The 20,008-nt window shown below is 44.9% G+C and overlaps 1 protein-coding gene across 4 annotated transcripts in view; it reads left to right on the top strand.

Moving 5' to 3' along the window:
• Positions 1 to 3,714: 3,714 nt before the first annotated feature.
• The window catches only part of LOC139364806 (neurogenic locus notch homolog protein 3-like), a 53,244-nt gene continuing 36,950 nt past the window's right edge, over positions 3,715 to 20,008 (top strand). For all 4 annotated transcript variants that reach the window (XR_011626497.1, XR_011626498.1, XR_011626499.1 and 1 more), the window contains exons 1-2: positions 3,715 to 4,017; positions 5,962 to 6,034. Coding sequence is in view for 1 of the 4 variants with exons in the window: in XM_071101907.1 (XP_070958008.1) it covers positions 3,954 to 4,017; positions 5,962 to 6,034 (137 nt within the window). In the remaining 3 variants the exon portion in view is untranslated. The remainder of the gene's footprint in view (positions 4,018 to 5,961; positions 6,035 to 20,008) is intronic.

Here is a 20,008-nt window from a genome sequence, read left to right on the forward strand (position 1 = left end):
TGGTATAGAGGTCCTAGATGGCAGGAAGCTTGGCCCCAGTGATGTACAGGGCCGTATGCACTACCCTCTATAGCACCGGAGGCAAAGCAGTTGCCATACCAAGCGGTGATGCAACCTCTCAATGGTGCAGCTAAATCATTTTTTGAGGAACTGAGGACCCATGACAAATCTTTTCAGTCTCCTGTGGGGAATAGGCTTTGTTGTGCCCTCTTCACGACTCTCTTGTGTGTTTGGACCATGATAGTTTGTTGGTGATGTGGACACCAAGGAACTTGCAGCTCTCAACCTGCTCCACTACAGCCCCGTCGATGAGAATGGGTGCGTGCTTGTCCCTCCTTTTCCTGTAGTCCACGATCATCTCCTTTGTCTTGATCACGTTGAGAGAGAGGTTGTTGTCTTGGCACCACCCGGCCAGGTCTCTGACCTCCTCCCTATAGGCTGTCTCATCGTTGTCGGTAATCAGGCCCCACTCAATTCCTGCCAATATTTGTCTTCATGTTGGGAGTTCTAGAGAGCATGCCCTTCTCGTGCACTACTTTACCTGTGTAGTGCACACACATTGTTTGGGATAATCCATTCTGAATTGTCAGTGACATAATATTACATTTTGTGCTAATTAAAATGGCTTACACTATTTCCTATTACCACTGTATGTATTGATGTAAAATACATGTTTATTGAATCTCGTTGAGGTGTTTATTTATTTTGAATGGACTGTACATTTGTAAATATCCTCATGAATGGATCCACCTGTCGTTAGGTATGATCATTTCCACTTTCAGGCTATTTATGCCATATGTGCTTTTTCACCTGATGTTGGTGGTATATAGACAACATGCTGTTGATACAGTGTTTAGTTGTTACAGTAAGTGGGCCTAGTCAACTTAAAACCTACTACTACAACCATTTTTTTTTTAAATGTTCCTGGACTGTACATTTGTAAATATCCTCAACATCACTTTTGCACTGTAGACATACAAATACTGTAAATAACTATGTTTTTGATCACGCTACTCCGTCTGCTCTCCCACTCTGGTCCCACTGTGTGCTCCAAAATCCAACTAACTGGGCTGTGGTCCATTATCCTTAAAGATGCAATATGCAGATATCGCTCCACCATTTCCTGGTTGGTAAAATTCAAATACTTCGCCTAATTTCAGTTTATGTGACAAAACAAACAAGTATAGTGTAGAAAATCATTGTACCGTCTAAACCGCTGTGAAATATCTCTTCCATAACCAAAAATATTGCATTTTCAGCTGTTTGAAGCTGGTGTACAAAACCGAAAGTAAAAGATGCAAAAACGAAACTTAAGATCGGGAAGCATAGAAATAGCAGACCTAGAACAGATCTACTGCTTCTTACACTTGCTTTCAATAAGAATGACAGATCTACAACACACTTTTCTATGTGAATTTGGTCAGGTCACCCAAAAAGTTACATAGTGCAGCTTTGATAGGTCAATATTTTTTACACTTCAAATAGTGTCAAGGCTCTACACTGGCAAGCCTGTGTCTGTGTCTGTGACTTACACACTGTAACACTTAACTACAGAGTTGTTATAACAGTGTCATTTTTTTTTTACAGTAAGTACAGCGTTACAAGCATATTGTCAATTGTTACACTGTATTGTTACGCTGTATTTACAGCAGTAAAAAAATGAATAGTGAGAGTTTACAGGTTTCCAATCCTGTGCCACCCTTACTCTGTCACATTTAGTGATGTGACTCATCGGTAACACCTCTGTTGTCAAAGCACTGTCAGAGTAGAACAACCTCTATGGAACAGAGCCAAACAGCCTGCAAGCTGTAAGCACAGGGAAACACACACACACTTTTTCACCCAGTGATATGACAGAGATATAGGTGCAGGGCGTGCCAGGCCAGTGCCGTGCATAAATCGGAAATACCAGAACACACACGCAAACAAAAGTACAAACTAAAGTATCCACAAACTAGTAACAAACTGTAGCCCTACTTTGTGGTGCTGGGGAATGCCCCTCTCAGTGGTCCATTACCCCCAAATATAACATCTCCAACAGCAAATTCTAATGAGATATATGAGCGTATGACGAGGTTGCAGCTGGGATTGATCAACTGCCCATTTTGACCTCTATTGTGAAGATCATCAGGGAAGGATGAGGGATGATAAGGCGGCCACAGTCTGACATGGAGTTCCTGGGTGATTATAGACTCCCCTAACAGACTCTCTGTCTTATAACACACAGGGAGAAAACCCTCTCTGGGAAGTCCTCCAGCTGGAAAGGACTCTCAACACAGATGGGAGCCTGCCATGACCCATATGGAGAGGTTACACCACAAGCCCTGCGGCAGCAAGACAAAACTGTGGCCAGCCAGGTGAGACACACAAACTCACCCGATCACACACACTCGCAACCTCTCTTCTGCTCCACATCTGTCTTTCTCAAACATATGGAGACACTCACACATAGTCAGAGAGTCTTGGTTGAGAGTGAGTTTGCATCCATGTGGCTATATCAGTGTGAGAACATCCAAATGATTTGTTGGTGCTGGTGAATAAATTAACTCATCCACCCACCATGTGTACATCATCAACCATTGTATTCGCTGCTGAATCCGGCTATTGACTGGGATGGTTACAGCAGAACACACGTTTTAGAGGGTCGGTACCAAAAGAGGCAGGTGTCTGGTGGGCCCTAACAAGCTCTTTTCAATTACCCCTATAGAGTGACGTCACTGGCTGTAACGAGCTCCACTCCAAACGAGCTCTGCTACATTCACACCCCTATCTAGACCTTGCTAATTTATTCAAGTCCAGGAGCAGAATGTCAGTGTGCTACTGCCCCCCTTCACCTCAGTCCCCCGCGGAGAGAAACTGTGTCATAATGCCGGACTCCTTTTCTCATTCAAATCACGCTTATTGTCTCTGTAAGCGACCGGCTCCGCTCTGAGCACATAGAACAACCGAGGCCCTATACAGCGACTGCATAAAATGAGTCCACTGACGTAGGGCTGTGGACTCTGGAGAGGCAGGCTGAGAGAAAGAGAGGCCTGTAGCCCTGACAGTAGCAGTATAAAGGGTGGTAACAGGGATGTCTGCTCTCATTTTCATCATGTCAACATCAGTCTTATCTGCACAGCATCAAGTGTAAACACACAAACAAACAAGTAGCACCCAGACACACTCCTGTCAGGATAACAAGAGGCGCATTGTCAGGAAAACAGTAGTCCATCACACTCTACTGTAAACATTATGTTATTCTACAAAGATTGTTATCTATTATTATCAAGTTGATAATAACAGATCATATCAAGTAGTAATGGCAAATATTTTTTTATGGTAAGTCTACTCTAGATTGGCTATTACAGATCGATTACAATGCTGAAAAAAAATCTATATAAAGTGCCAGTATAAACTGACTGTCTACATGTATGTCTTAACGTGCTGTTATATTAATTAGATAATTTACTGTTTCTTTGAAATTATTTTCAAGTGAGATATAAGATACCTCAATGGAACCGCATTGTCATTCTCTTGAAAGACAACAAGACTGGTCTCTCCCTAAATGTTGCTAATGCCATACAAAAAACACTTTACCCTGTCCATTGAGTGGTGGCTTGCGGACTATTTGTCTTGAGCGGAGTGTAACCCGTTACTGCAAGTGGAAAGGGGAGGAAAGGAGGGCGGAGTAATACCAAGTTGTTTCCCAGCGCAGACTTCAAGCTGAGAAGAAAAAAATAGTTATTCAAAAGTTCCAGGAGGAGACGCACAGCAGCCGCGTCCGAGCTGCGAATGCTAATACGGGATAGGACCTGTACGATTTATACGCCGTTTTTACTTTTAGTTGATTAATGAACTTTTTGAAGATCCCAGACACTGCCTCTTGGAACTTTTATCTCTCGGTGAACTCAAAGGATGTATTACTGCTAAGTTAACACTTCAAAGAGAAGTTGGGACAAATTTCCACCGAGATGGGGGGGAATTATAACGTTTGGATATTTTTACCCATTTTATTCTTGGTCCATAATTGCGAAGGTAAGGACAATTAATTTATTTGACAGTCACATAAATTTCAATTAATGTGTTTGTGAGCTTTCTAAATTTGACTAGCAGACAAGTCTGTACAAATTCTAGCAGTTTCCGTTTTTTTCCCCCCCTTCACAAATTGTTAACGTTACATTTTGTCACCTGTGCGCTGCACAATTTAAATGGCATCAGATTGAAGCACATGCCAGACAACATGCTAGCTGATCTCAAGTCTAGGCTACAAAGATTTGTTTTAAGCATTTCATTTACAAAAGCATGGTTGGTTGTTAGTGGCGTTAAAAGTTCGATTTCTGACAGGTTAATATAACACCTACGAAGGCTGTCATAACGGGTTAATAGCTGGATAACAAGCATTCGTTTTTGTATAGCCTACAGTAATAGGCTACGAAACTTTGTATTTGCATAATGTTCTTTGTAGACTGGTAGTGAACAAGGAGGATTCTATCCTGGAATATTTGCCCCCTGATGTTATTCTATCTTCTAGCAGTGTTGAGTGACAAAGCCCAATGTATTCAATGGAAGGAAGTTGGGAGGTGTTTTGTGGAGGTTGATACCAATGTTGTATCTTCTATTGTATGGGTGAGATTTTTGTTTACAGATTGCACCCGATAACAGCAAAGAATCCGCTTGTCTCTGCGGCATTGGTATGCGTCTCTGTGGGTAACTTTGCGAGGCTGATCGCCACGGTGAGAACTTAATTACAAGCGATAGTATGGAGTGCCGCTGGCAGCGCTGTGCAAGCAAGCCCGCAGGAACGGAACGCGGAATGGAACAATTGAAAGAAAGTTACTTCGGGCATTCGTCCACAAGTTGTAGGCTAGAAGCACGGTTCACTCACATAACAACGGAATTCCATATGTATGTCTTGTAGGAGATAAGTATTTTCCCTCTTTCATTCAAGTCTATTATCTTCGTTCGTGGGGGTATAGGGTGAGATTTGTTTGTGAGTGAAGGGGGGTGATGAGCCAACTTGACCCACTCCTTATCTGAACAAAGAGCTGTAAACAATTGAACTTTGTTGCTGTGGGGGATGGGATGAGTGCTAGAATATAATAACATGATTCAAAAAAGGTCATGTATCTGTCTATGCTGTGTAATAAACTCCCACATATGGCTGACAAACCTTTTGGATGGATGTTTGATAGGGTTGTGAGTTTCAGATCTGTTTGTGCGCGAAAATCTTTTGAACTAGGCCTACAGTTGAGAAAGTAACAAATAGGTCTATTTTGTTGCCATCCAGTAAAATGTTAGTTTATGGTAGCACAATTTGATTGGTTGCTCATCGTTGAACTCCGAATTAATTCATTATCTTGCAATAACCCTGAACATTAATCAACTTGAGTCGGCTACATTTCACTGTAATTAAACAAATTATGGAAACCATTCATTGGCTTATAGGCTATGCCTACCCTCAACGAAACGGGTTGGCAGATACTCTTATAGTTATCCCACATAGTCAATAATTACCATATCAAACCTATTATTACTAAAGCGATGTGGAATCTATGTCAAATAAATGAAATCCTATCTCGTTTCCCTGTCTACACCCATCTCAGCATGCATCTGCATTCAGTCGCAGATAACGCTATCAGCTCTTGCCAAGAAAGTAAACATACACGTACCCATGTCAGCGGGTGTGTCCATAAAGTGTCATTTTAACGAGTGGGAAAATGGAACTGTCTAGCCAAGAGCAACATGTTTGAAATCCAGCACATGGCTTACCGGTATATTGGAATGATTGATTCTGAACGGCGGAGAAGTGTAATTTGATTATAAAAAATACAATGTTCCTCCATGACCACTTCTCCTCCCACAAATGATATAGTCTGCTCTATCAAATGTCTGGATTAAATGCATGTTTCAAACCTGCCCTGAGAAAAGGGCCTGATCACCATGGGTCTGCCTCCCTTCATCTCTCCTTCCTCTCCACAGGATTCCGCTGCTTGGATAAATACAGACCGTGTGACAATGGAGGAATGTGCATAGACTCACCCTCGCGATGCATGTAAGTGCAACATCATGTTTTATGGATCACACATGAACGAAATCACTGCAGGCCTACATTGATCCAAATGGTGACGTGATGAGGAGGAACTCTGGAAAACAGTATAGGCCCAGGCCTATGAGTAGGCTCTCAGGATTAGTTGAGGACTGATGGGGTAGAAACGGTTCAAGTAGACATAGTTTAGTCATTTGTATCAGTAAGCAGAACTTGTGTTATTTAGCGTTGGTTAGTAAATCATTGCATTGCAAACTACTCGAGCTGCACCGCGCTCACAATGGGCTGGAACTCAGCCAAGTGCTGGGTGGTTATCGATACTATGTGGACAATGGCAAGTGTTTACCGTGAACATTTTACACGTTTGATAAAACGTTTCAGTCTGCAGTCAAACCACTACATGGGGTGTAATGAACAACACATGGATACATACAGACAGGTTGAATGGAGTGTACCAGCCTGGACTTGTTTGGCTTGTGACACACGTTCACTTGGAGTTGCACCTGTTGAAGATGAAGAGCTTTGTGGAACACAAACGACAGTATTAAAGTGCTCATAGCATGACTAAGGTGTTCCTTATTCGCAATTTGATGGATTGTTTCGTAACCAGCAGAATTGATTTTGAGAGTTTCCCACGGTTTCTATGTCGGAGAGGTCGAGGTTCCAGTCCTTCAGAGCGAGAGCAACGTGATTGTTATCATGAGAGAGCCCGGGGGCTGCTGTTTTTACTTTCCCGCCTGATTTGGACATGTTCTGTGTGAGCTCTCACCGTCGTTCACAGTGATTAGGGCTCTTTGTTTTTCCAATAGGCGAGGGGGTGCGTGGGAAACAATCTCAGTAGTTTAGGATAGATACAGATGATGGCGAGGGAGCCATTAGGCTTTTTACCATTGAGCCTATAATGCATTAGTGTTTGAAGTTGGACCAGAGCTGAGAATTGGACGGAACAATAACACTTGGTTCCTTTGGTTTTTACTTTTGTCTGATGAGATTGGCTGACAGGCAGCTTCCCTCCACTACAGTCGTTTTTAGGACTTGGTTGGTGACAAGACCCTCACCTTCAAATCAAATCAAATCACCATTCATTCTACAGTTAAGCCGAAGGCTATTTGACATCACCAAGCATCATTCCGATGCTCAGTAGAGTTTCTCAACCAGGCTGTATAGTAGCTCCCCATGTAGGCTAGTGATTGACCACTGATTCCACCACAGTAGTCTGCTGCTTGCCTGGAACATTCCACACTGCCATCTCATTACTTACATCCCAGTTCTGACCTGTCTGAAAACATGGCCATTGTAAAAGATCAGTCACAGACACCACATAAAGGTATAAAAGTGTCAGGCAGTGTCTGTGTAAACGCACGTGAAGCCAGTCACCAACAAACGACAATATAGTTCTCAAATCATTACCTGAAGCAGGGGAAGCGGTTGGTAAATGTGTAATTGTGTTAATAGCTCTTCAAACTGTTCTTTGTGAGAGGAGCTCTCTTCTGTTTTCAAACTGCTTAGACTTTCTGGAGCTAAAGACTTCTGTGTCTTCACATAACTCTGCTACCAACTGGCCTATGCTTCAACCTTCTACGGGTCATTACTGTATCATTGTACATAGTTAAACCCTTGAACTTGGACCGAGCGTGTTCATTCATCTCCCAACTTTAATGGCGTCTCGTCTCTGGGTTAGTGTTCACTTCTCAGAAAGTGTGTAGTGTGTTCATGCTTTGTGTTCCTCAGCTTTCTTGGCGCTGCGTGTCTATATGTATGGGGCGTGGAGGGCTATCCATTCATGCGTAATCACTCCTCTGGGTCAGTGTCAACAGCGAGACATAGAAGAGATTCCCAATAGGAAATCGAAATGCCGTACCACACAGAATGGTAACACGTCCACAGCAGTGCAATGACCGGGACAGGCAGCGTAGCCTCAGACCGGCTAACGGGGGAGCGGAGTGGTCTAACCAGTCCTAGACAGAGGCGACTGGAGGACCCAGCCCCATCCCCTGGGATCCCAGTGTAACTGGAGAACCACAACAGCAGAAAAGATCCTTTCTTTCCCCAGACACCTGACTGTAACCGGGCACCATCAGGAGAGCTGAGAGCTGGGGAGAGGGGGAGAAAAGGAAAGGGCACAGGAGAGTGAGGAAGGAATGGAGAGAGAGAGAGAGAGATAGCAGATAGAGATCAAATTGAGGGCTTTAGGAAGAAATTGCAGAGAGCTGGTGAGACATGTGAGATTTTACCTGAAAATCACTGAAGGCAAACTAGCCATTAGCTCTCTGTTTGAAATCAACCTGTGGATTTTCCTACCTGATGTTTCAGAGCAGAAGCTGTTGATCAGGTCCTTCTCTGAAGTTGTGCAGCATGGGTATTATTTTCCTCTGTTCTCAGGTGACAGTAATGTTCTATCTTTTTTTTATTGTCATTGTTACTGTTCCAGATACCAATGTATTCTCTGTCTGGTGGCCCTGTCTGTGGCCCTGTCTGTGTGGCCCCCTCATGGTTTACTGCTGTGACCCTGTCTGTCTGGCCCCCTCATGGTTCACTGCTGTGGCTTTGTCTGTCTGGCCCCCTCATGGTTCACTGCTGTGGCCCTGTCTGTCTGGCCCCCTCATGGTTCACTGCTCTGGCCCTGTCTGTCTGGCCCCTTCATGGTTCACTGCTGTGGCCCTGTCTGTCTGGCCCCTTCATGGTTCACTGCTCTGGCCCTGTCTGTCTGGCCCCTTCGTGGTTCACTGCTGTGGCCCTGTCTGTCTGGCCCTGTCTGTCTGGCCCCCTCGTGGTTCACTGCTGTGGCCCTGTCTGTGTGGCCCTCTCATGGTTCACTGCTGTGGCCCTGTCTGTCTGGCCCCCTCATGGTTCACTGCTGTGGCCCTGTCTGTGTGGCCCCCTCATGGTTCACTGCTGTGGCCCTGTCTGTCTGGCCCTGTCTGTCTGGCCCCCTCATGGTTCACTGCTGTGGCCCTGTCTGTCTGGCCCTCTCATGGTTCACTGCTGTGGCCTGTCTGTCTGGCTCCCTCATGGTTCACTGCTGTGGCCCTGTCTGTCTGGCCCTGTCTGTCTGGCCCTCTCATGGTTCACTGCTGTGGCCCTGTCTGTCTGGCCCCCTCATGGTTCACTGCTGTGGCCCTGTCTGTCTGGCCCCCTCATGGTTCACTGCTGTGGCCCTGTCTGTGTGGCCCCCTCATGGTTCACTGCTGTGGCCCTCTCTGTCTGGCCCTGTCTGTCTGGCCCTCTCATGGTTCACTGCTGTGGCCCTGTCTGTCTGGCCCCCTCATGGTTCACTGCTGTAGCCCTGTCTGTCTGGCCCCCTCATGGTTCACTGCTGTGGCCCTGTCTAAGGTGAACGAGCAGGGTCTCAGACATGTGTAGTGGATAGCAGATTACAGGAGTAATCCTTCTGGAACCTGTTCCTCCGTCTCACTGAGCCAGCATGACGGTCACTTCTGATAGGTGTAGGGGCTGGCTGGTCTGGCCTGGGCGGGACTACTATGCTGATGCACCTGTAACACACACTACAGCAATCCAAGTGATTTTTGTCTTCTTCTCTGAATCATGATAACAGTATTTTGGCCCCCTTGAACTTTGCGACCTTTTGCCACATTTCAGGCTTCAAACATAAAGATATAAAACTGTATTTTTTGTGAAGAATCAACAACAAGTGGGACACAATCATGAAGTGGAACAACATTTATTGGATATTTCAAACTTTTTTAACAAATCAAAAACTGAAAAATTGGGCGTGCAAAATTATTCAGCCCCCTTACTTTCAGTGCAGCAAACTCTCTCCAGAAGTTCAGTGAGGATCTCTGAATGATCCAATGTTGACCTAAATGACTAATGATGATAAATACAATCCACCTGTGTGTAATCAAGTCTCCGTATAAATGCACCTGCACTGTGATAGTCTCAGAGGTCCGTTAAAAGCGCAGAGAGCATCATGAAGAACAAGGAACACACCAGGCAGGTCCGAGATACTGTTGTGAAGAAGTTTAAAGCCGGATTTGGATACAAAAAGATTTCCCAAGCTTTAAACATCCCAAGGAGCACTGTGCAAGCGATAATATTGAAATGGAAGGAGTATCAGACCACTGCAAATCTACCAAGACCTGGCCGTCCCTCTAAACTTTCAGCTCATACAAGGAGAAGACTGATCAGAGATGCAGCCAAGAGGCCCATGATCACTCTGGATGAACTGCAGAGATCTACAGCTGAGGTGGGAGACTCTGTCCATAGGACAACAATCAGTCGTATATTGCACAAATCTGGCCTTTATGGAAGAGTGGCAAGAAGAAAGCCATTTCTTAAAGATATCCATAAAAAGTGTTGTTTAAAGTTTGCCACAAGCCACCTGGGAGACACACCAAACATGTGGAAGAAGGTGCTCTGGTCAGATGAAACCAAAATGGAACTTTTTGGCAACAATGCAAAACGTTATGTTTGGCGTAAAAGCAACACAGCTGAACACACCATCCCCACTGTCAAACATGGTGGTGGCAGCATCATGGTTTGGGCCTGCTTTTCTTCAGCAGGGACAGGGAAGATGGTTAAAATTGATGGGAAGATGGATGGAGCCAAATACAGGACCATTCTGGAAGAAAACCTGATGGAGTCTGCAAAAGACCTGAGACTGGGACGGAGATTTGTCTTCCAACAAGACAATGATCCAAAATCTACAATGGAATGGTTCAAAAATAAACATATCCAGGTGTTAGAATGGCCAAGTCAAAGTCCAGACCTGAATCCAATCGAGAATCTGTGGAAAGAACTGAAAACTGCTGTTCACAAATGCTCTCCATCCAAACTCACTGAGCTCGAGCTGTTTTGCAAGGAGGAATGGGAAAAAATGTCAGTCTCTCGATGTGCAAAACTGATAGAGACATACCCCAAGCGACTTACAGCTGTAATCGCAGCAAAAGGTGGCGCTACAAAGTATTAACTTAAGGGGGCTGAATAATTTTGCACGCCCAATTTTTCAGTTTTTGATTTGTTAAAAAAGTTTGAAATATCCAATAAATGTCGTTCCACTTCATGATTGTGTCCCACTTGTTGTTGATTCTTCACAAAAAAATACCGTTTTATATCTTTATGTTTGAAGCCTGAAATGTGGCAAAAGGTCGCAAAGTTCAAGGGGGCCGAATACTTTCGCAAGGCACTGTATGTTGAGTCTTAGCTATTCTTTTCTCTTCTCTTGATGCGCCTGCTTACATCGACATCCTGGTTTGTTGGGGAAAGTACAAAACATACACAAATCATTGGGCAGAACGTTGTTGTTCTCTCTGTCTCTCATTCTGTCTCTCTGAATCCCATAATTGAACACAAGGCCAGGGAGCACAAAGCCCAGAGACAGACAGACAGACAGACGTGTGGTGCACTTGATGGTGAAGAGGTTGAGTATCACGGAAAGAGTGGCCCTCTAGGTGAGCAGTCAGTTGAAGGGCCACGGGTCCCCTCTGCTCCGCATGTCTGTGTGTAGACGGAATGTGCAACGGAGGGGCCGCTGGAGTGTCGGAGATAATTAGGCAGATTGAGAGGGTGTCATTCAGAGTGGATCCAGCTGGAAGAATTGGGCAGGGGGGGACAGCTGGTGCATGTTGTGATGGTAATCCAGTGAAGTCAGATCTTTGACAAAGGGGGAGAAGCGGAGGGCCAGGTGCTGCCATTGAGCGGCCTGCTGGCCGCATGCTGGGAGAGACGGGCTCGTGCGTGGAGGAGTGGAGCCGGACGGCGGACCAGCCCACAGGCCTCCTCTTCTCTGAACATGCTCCCTTTCTCTCACTGATATTGGGGATGAACGCTCTTTGTCTCTGTGTGTTTTTCCCCAGCTCCTCCAATGGTTTATCTATCCTCTGTGTGTTGTGTCTCTCAAAGCCCACAGTGGTGGACCCCACCACAGATTGCACAATGGCTTCAGATCCTCTGGCAGGGAGGGATGGATCTGAAAGATATGTTTTTCTCTCTCTTGCTCTCTCTCTTGCTCTCTCTTTCTCTCTCTCTCTTTCTCTCTCGCTCTCGCTCTCTCTCTCTGTCTGTCTGTCTGACTGTCTGTCTGTGAGGCCAGGCTGATGGAGGGATGGATCTGAAAGATATGTTGTTGTCTGTCTGTCTGTCTGTCTGTGAGGCCAGGCCGATGGAGGGATGGAAACAGTGTCTCTCTGTGTGTTATTAATAGCTGTGATGTGACCTCAGTAGCAGGGTGAGGTCTATAAATTGTAAGTGTTGTGTTTTAATGACCTCCATGGAAGCTCCGGCCTCTTAGGACATGATGAACGAGGGACAGTTTTTCAGTTTGATAGGGAACAGCCACTTCAGCCTGTGTGTGTGTGTGTGTGTGTGTGTGTGTGTGTGTAGAGTCTCTGTGTAGTAAGAGCTCTGTGTCCTAGCAACTCTGTGTCCTAGGGTCTCTGTGTAGTAGGAGCTCTGTGTAGTATGGTCTCTGTGTCCTAGGGTCTCTGTGTAGTAGGGTACCTGTGTAGTAGGGTCTCTGTGTCCTAGGGTCTCTGTGTAGTAGGGTACCTGTGTAGTAGGAGCTCTGTGTAGTATGGTCTCTGTGTCCTAGCAACTCTGTGTCCTAGGGTATCTGTGTAGTAGGAGCTCTGTGTAGTATGGTCTCTGTGTCCTAGGGTCTCTGTGTAGTAGGGTACCTGTGTAGTAGGAGCTCTGTGTAGTAGGGTCTCTGTGTCCTGGGGTCTCTGTGTCCTAGGGTCTCTGTGTAGTAGGGTCTCTGTGTAGTAGGATCTCTGTGTAGTAGGCTCTCTGTCCTAGGGTCTCTGTGTCCTAGGGTCTCTGTGTAGTATGGTACCTGTGTAGTAGGAGCTCTGTGTAGTAGGGTCTCTGTGTCCTGGGGTCTCTGTGTCGTAGGGTCTCTGTGTCGTAGGATCTCTGTGTAGTAGGCTCTCTGTCCTAGGGTCTCTGTGTAGTAGGGTATATGTGTAGTAGGAGCTCTGTGTAGTAGGAGCTCTGTGTAGTAGGAACTCTGTGTAGTAGGGTCTCTGTCCTAGGGTCTCTGTTCTAGGGTCTCTGGGTAGTAGGGCATCTGTGTAGTAGGGTCTCTGTGTCCTAGGGTCTCTGTGTCCTTTGGGTCTCTGTGTAGTAGGATCTCCGTGTAGTAAGGTCGCTGTGTAGTAGGGTATATGTGTAGTAGGAGCTCTGTGTAGTAGGGTATCTGTGTAGTAGGGTCTGTGTCCTGGGGTCTCTTTGTCCTGGGGTCTCTGTGTAGTAGGGTCTGTGTCCTAGGGTCGCTGTGTAGTAGGGTCTGTGTCCTAGGGTCTCTGTGTAGTAGGGTCTGTGTAGTAGGGTCTGTGTCCCTCATGTCTGGGTTTCCTCATGAAAAATGCATCAAGCTCTGTTGAATGTGATTATTGTCATTTGGATCCAAACCAGATAGACCAGGGATTTGGATGGGTCACTGGCGGTCTTGCGGCCAGCTATCTAAACTTGTAGTAATCACGGTGGAATTAACGACCGGGAGGCCCCAATTGATTTTGTTAGTCAATCTCAGTCAGATATCATATTAAAAACTGCAAACATTTCTCTCCGCCCCATGGCCAAATGAGTAGAATTGTAGGAAATGAACTCTAAAACTTCCATTTTCGCTTAGGCTCTCCAAAAGGTTGCACATGTGAGTGAGTATGGATGTGGGTATGCAGACCCCCCCATGACGAGTTCAGCGTTTTGTGACCCCCACCCCCATTAAAGTTGCCCATCCCCGAGATGTCATCCTGTACAGTACCCCTGAACAGAGCCAGTTCACCTTGAAAGAGAGATGTACACACATCCCCCACCCACTGGGCGCAGGTGTCATTTCAACAACAGTTTTGAAGTACATTTGGTTGAGTTGTCAACTAACATGAATTCAACATGAAATCAACAAAAAATTTCACCATGTCATTGGATTTAGGTCCAAAAAAATATGATGAATTCCCTTACGTTGATGACTAACGTTGATGACTGACGTTGATGACTGACGTTGATGACTTACGTTGATGACTTACGTTGATGACTTACGTTGATGACTAACGTTGATGACTAACGTTGATGACTAACGTTGATGACTTACGTTGATGACTTACGTTGATGACTGACGTTGATGACTTACGTTGATGACTTACGTTGATGACTTACGTTGATGACTAACGTTGATGACTAACGTTGATGACTAATGTTGATGACTTACGTTGATGACTAACGCTGATGACTTACGTTGATGACTTACGTTGATGACTTACGTTGATGACTGACGTTGATGACTTACGTTGATGACTAACGTTGATGACTAACGTTGATGACTAATGTTGATGACTTACGTTGATGACTAACGCTGATGACTTACGTTGATGACTTACGTTGATGACTTACGTTGATGACTGACGTTGATGACTAACGTTGATGACTAACGTTGATGACTTACGCTGATGACTTACGTTGATGACTAACGTTGATGACTAACGTTGATGACTAACGTTGATGACTAATGTTGATGACTGACGTTGATGACTTACGTTGATGACTTACGTTGATGACTTACGTTGATTACTTTTTGCAAATCCAATCAGTTCCACACGTTAATTAAACATCATCACATTGATTTTGACGTGGAAACAATGTTGATTCATCAACAACAATAAAATCCGAGTGGGCAGTCACACGGTGACAGGCAGAGCGAGGCAGGCAGACAACACAGTTAGTTAGTTATTACTGTTGGCTTTGCCCGGAACACCTTGGGGCTGGTAGTGTTTTCTCTGGCGTCTTCACGCTGGATGAGAGAGGAATGCTTTAGTGAGATTCCTCCTTTCCCCTCCGCTGCTCCTCTCAGTGTATTGTCCTCCAGCCCGTTCACCCCTGCAGTCATCTCAGTGTGTTGTCCTGCTCACCTCCAGCCCGTTCACCCCTGCACTCATCTCAGTGTGTTGTCCTGCTCACCTCCAGCCCGTTCACCCCTGCACTCATCTCAGTGTATTGTCCTGCTCACCTCCAGCCCGTTCACCCCTGCACTCATCTCAGTGTGTTGTCCTGCTCACCTCCAGCCCGTTCACCCCTGCAGTCATCTCAGTGTGTTGTCCTGCTCACCTCCAGCCCGTTCACCCCTGCAGTCATCTCAGTGTGTTGTCCTGCTCACCTCCAGCCCGTTCACCCCTGCACTCATCTCAGGAATGCTTCAAACACCATGACCACAGGCTCTCATTTAAAACGTCATGTTTGGAATGACTGGTGGGATAGATAGACAATTAGGTTCTCTCACGCCAACATGCAGCGGGAGGGAACCACAGATCACTCGTGTCTGGTTGACAGGCAGATTGAGCCATCCCCAGTCCGTCATGTCAGGAGGAGACCACTGACTCCATGGATGAATCTCAGCTGTGTTTCTTGATTTCCTTGCATCCTCTTCCCTCACCTCCTCAAAACGCATCTATGAGAGAGGATCCATGGAATCACGTAAACACAATTGAGATTCACTCCAGAGGAGTCAGTGGTCTCTTCCCGACATGAAGGAACCTGTGGATTCAGCTTGTTGGACCTGTAGATAAGATTCGAGGTGGTTGTATATCTAAGGGAAGATGACCTGTATTTATCTGAGACAGTGCTGGTTGGGTCTGAGCAGAGAGAGGAGGTAGTGGGTAGAAGGGGGTTTGTCCCCACTGCTCTTGAGTCATGGGGGCTGGAGGAGAACTGAGGGCTGTGGTTCCCAGGCCCTATCAGAGGAAGTGGTGCCTTCTGACCCGCTGTCATACGCACATCCTGACTGTCTGTGCAGCTTAAAGCAGCTTACTCACTGCTCTCTGCCCTCCTCCTCCTTGACCCCTCCATCCACACTGACCACAATACCACCAACAACGTCCCCTACGCAATCATGTTACTGCCACAACTCATCATCAGGGATTGTGGTACAACTTGCCTGCTTGTTTTTCTCATGTGAACCCTTCATGTTTTGTGTTTGGAATCTCTACTAAGAACAAACACTGACTCACACGCACACAGCACTCAGACACAGGGACACAGACACTCTACTGAGCTAGATAATCATCGTCAGACTGTCCATTATTGTGTGGCCCAAAGAGAAAGAAGATATGCGATAAAGTCCTATATTATTACTACATTATGCTTCAGTTCCTATATGTCTAAATCTGGTGCTTAGATAGGGACAGGCCTTCCTCTGATGTCTCATCCCCTGCTTGTTTCTCTTTCTGCTGGGAGACTACGGCTTCTAAAGAGACATGTAATTGGAATAGCTGAGGTTGAGCCCAGCCGATTGAGATTCCTCCCCGTGTTCCCCTCCCTCTCCTCTCAGACCCAGACTAGCTGAGGAGAGGAAGGGATGGGTTCTTCCCTCAGACAACCAGAGGAAAGGCAAGCACACCTTTCCACAACACATAAATGTGTTAATGTAATTAATGACAATTACAACAATACTGAATGAACACTTATTTTAACTTAATATAATACATCAATAAAATAAATGTAGCCTCAAATAAATAATGAAACATGTTCAATTTGGTTTAAATAATGCAAAAACAAAGTGTTGGAGAAGAAAGTAAAAGTGCAATATGTGCCATGTAAGAAACGTTGAAGTTCCTTGCTCAGAACATGAGAACATATGAAAGCTGGTGGTTCCTTTTAACATGAGTCTTCAATATTCCCAGGTAAGAAGTTTTAGGTTGTAGTTGTTATAGGACTATTTCCCTCTATACCATTTATATTTCATATACCTTTGACTATTGGATGTTCTTATAGGCACTTTAGTTTTGCCAGTGTAACAGTATAGCTTCCGTCCCTCTCCTCGCCCCTACCTGGGCTCGAACCAGGAACACATCGACAACAGCCACCCTCGAAGCAGCGTTACCCATGCAGAGCAAGGGGAACAACTATAAGTCTCAGAGCAAGTGACGTTTGAAACGCTATTAGCGCACACCCCGCTAACTAGCTAGCCATTTCACATCAGTTACACCAGCCTAATCTCGGGAGTTGATAGGCTTGAATTCATAAACAGCGCTTGAAGTCATAAACAACGCTTGAAGCATTGCGAAGAGCTGCTGGCAAACACACAAAAGTGCTGTTTGAATGAATGCTTACGAGCCTGCTGGTGCCTACCACTGCTCAGTCAGACTCCTCTATCAAATCATAAACTTAATTATAACATAATAACACACAGAAATACGAGCCTTTGGTCATTAGAGTGGTCGAATCAGAAACTATGATTTCGAAAACAAAACGTTTGTTCTTTCAGTGAAATACAGATCCGTTCCGTATTTTATCTAACGGATGGCAACCCTAAGTCTAAATATTCCTGTTACATTGTACAACCTTCAATGTTATGTCATAATTATGTACAATTCTGGCAAATTAATTACGGCCTTTGTTAGGAATAAATTGACTTCACACAGTTTGCAGCGAGCCAGGCAGCCCAAACTGCTGCATATACCCTGACTGCTTGCACGGAACGCAAGAGAAGTGACAATTTCCCTAGTTATAAGAAATTCATGATAGCAGGCAATATTAACTAAATATGCATGTTTAAAAATATATACTTGTGTATCGATTTTAAAGAAAGGCATTGATGTTTATGGTTAGGTACATTGGTGCAACGACAGTGCATTTTTCGCAAATGCGCTTGTTAAATCATCACCCGTTTGTCGAAGTAGGCTGTGATTCAATGAGAAATTAACAGGCACCGCATCGATTATATGCAACGCAGGACACGCTAGATAAACTAGTAATATCATCAACCATGTGTAGTTAACAAGTGATTATGATAAGATTGATTGTTTTTTTACAAGATAAGTTTAATGCTAGCTAGCAACTTACCTTGGCTTCTTGCTGCCCTCGCATAACAGGTAGTCAGCCTGCAACGCAGGCTCCTCGTGGAGTGCAATGTAAGGCAGGTGGTTAGAGCGTTGGACTAGTAACCGGAAGGTTGCAAAAATGAATCCCAGAGCTGACAAGGTAAAAATCTGTTGTTCTGCCCCTGAACAAGGCAGTTAACCCACTGTTCCTAGGCCATCATTGAAAATAAGAATGTGTTCTTTTAACTGACTTGCCTCTTTAAATAAAGGTAAGAAAAATAAGAAAAAATCGGTGTCCAAAAATACCGATTACTGATTGTTATGACAACTTGAAATCTGCCCTAATTAATCGGCCATTTCGATGAATCGGTCGACCTCTAGTTTAGATGGTACAATGATGCTCTACACTATACTTGCTTGTTTTGTCACATAAACTGACATTTTGGAAACTATTGTAATTTTAGCAACCATCAAATGGTTGAGCGATTTCTGCATAGTCCACCTTTAAAGTAGAAAGAAACCAGGCACAGTTACAGAAAGATACAAGTCAAATCCCACGTTGTCGAGTGTTTATTTTGGTGTTTATGAGATGTTGGAGGAGATAGAAGTGAGGACCTCACCCTTCATCTTAAAGTTCTCCAGCGGTTTGTTGGTGAGAGTGCTTGAGATAACGGACATTCTTTGGCCCTTTTCCTAGCGTTCTCCCCCAGGTTTCTTATCACGGTGGAAGATAGTCCCTGCCTTGTAAACATACCTCCAATGACTCTGATTCTCACACAGCGGTTCTCCTGTAAAACGGTCTGCTCTGTGCTGGTCTGTTTGGTTTGGACTCCACATTCTAATCCATCAACCTGTCTTCATAAAAGCTTTTGTTTGAATATATTGGAAGCCATTCATTGCTCTCTCCCAAAGTCATTGTGAAATAAATGTTCACCGAGGAGTAGAATAGCCAACTATGATAAATGAGCTTGGTCTTTGGATTGGAACAAATGCTGTCTCATCATCATTAGTCACATTTAGGCCTGGCTATACATTATTCCTGAATGAACTTGGAACCAGCACAGTGAGAAACAGGCAAGATATTTGGAGGGAAGTTCTGCCATTTCATGATGGGGAATCATTTATTGAGAAACTCTGTGAGGAAGTTGATTTTTGAAGTTGCCTTTGGTGCTGGAAAAATTCCCTTTTGTTTTCTCAGGCTTTGCAGCAGTCTGGTTCAGTTTAGGTGGTGGGGTGGGGTTCTGTGGTGGAGCACGTTGAGAAGAATGCTTTGGAAGACCTCGACCCTGGGATGCATGCGATGCGGTTATGGACGTCTGCTTTGCTATTCAAACTATTTCAGGGAGTTTTTTTTATCCCAAAGAAAAGATGTTGTCGTTTGAGGTATTTCTTATGATATCAACTTTAGTGTTGCATTGTCTCCTAAAGAATCAGTGTCTTCGTTTCAGTTTAATGTGAGGTAAATGTGTGTGTTTACTGCATTACTGAGCCCTTATTTACACAATTGCAGACATGTGTCACGCCAAGGTACAAAAATGCACCATGTCCAGGCAGTCTTCTGACCAGAGAAAACAAGGAGTTACAAAGATAATTGAGACGAGCAAAGCCACGGGAGTTTGAAATACACTGATAGGCCCATATGTTCTTGTCCCCTCGAGGGTTAAGAGGGTTTAGTGACAGCTTATTTCTGCTCAGATTCATATTTGCTTTTCTCTAAGAGGAGGTTAATTGTCTTAATGTTCACATGGTTAATATTCATGCCATGGGGGTGCTCCTCAAACCTCCCTCTGCTCATTTCAATACCTCCATTGTCTGTCGCCAAGCACCATTATTCAATAAAACGTTGGACTTTAAACTGGGAAACTCTGGTACACACATCCTTTTATAGTTGATCATGGTCGTTCTGTTTGATCTTGTCACTCACTGAACTCTAAGTTACCTGTACATACTGTATGGTCTCCAGAACTTTACAAACTGTCTTCACAGAACCCTGTGTCTCTCCCAAATGCCCCCCTCACCTCTCACCCTCTCCCCAACCATGGGTTACTGTTGCCAGGCTACAGCTGAGATCTGTTGGTCCGTGTAAGCTCAGGCCTGAAAGACTGTCTGTTTGGGTCACTGCCCCTCCTCCCTCCACTCCGCTCCAGCCCCCCCCCCCCCCCCACACAATGGAGTTCTGACTACTTTAGCTCTTTTATTTGGCCCACAG

The sequence above is a fragment of the Oncorhynchus clarkii genome, chromosome 13 (assembly GCF_045791955.1).
Source record: "Oncorhynchus clarkii lewisi isolate Uvic-CL-2024 chromosome 13, UVic_Ocla_1.0, whole genome shotgun sequence".
NCBI classification, from domain to species: Eukaryota; Metazoa; Chordata; class Actinopteri; order Salmoniformes; family Salmonidae; genus Oncorhynchus; species Oncorhynchus clarkii.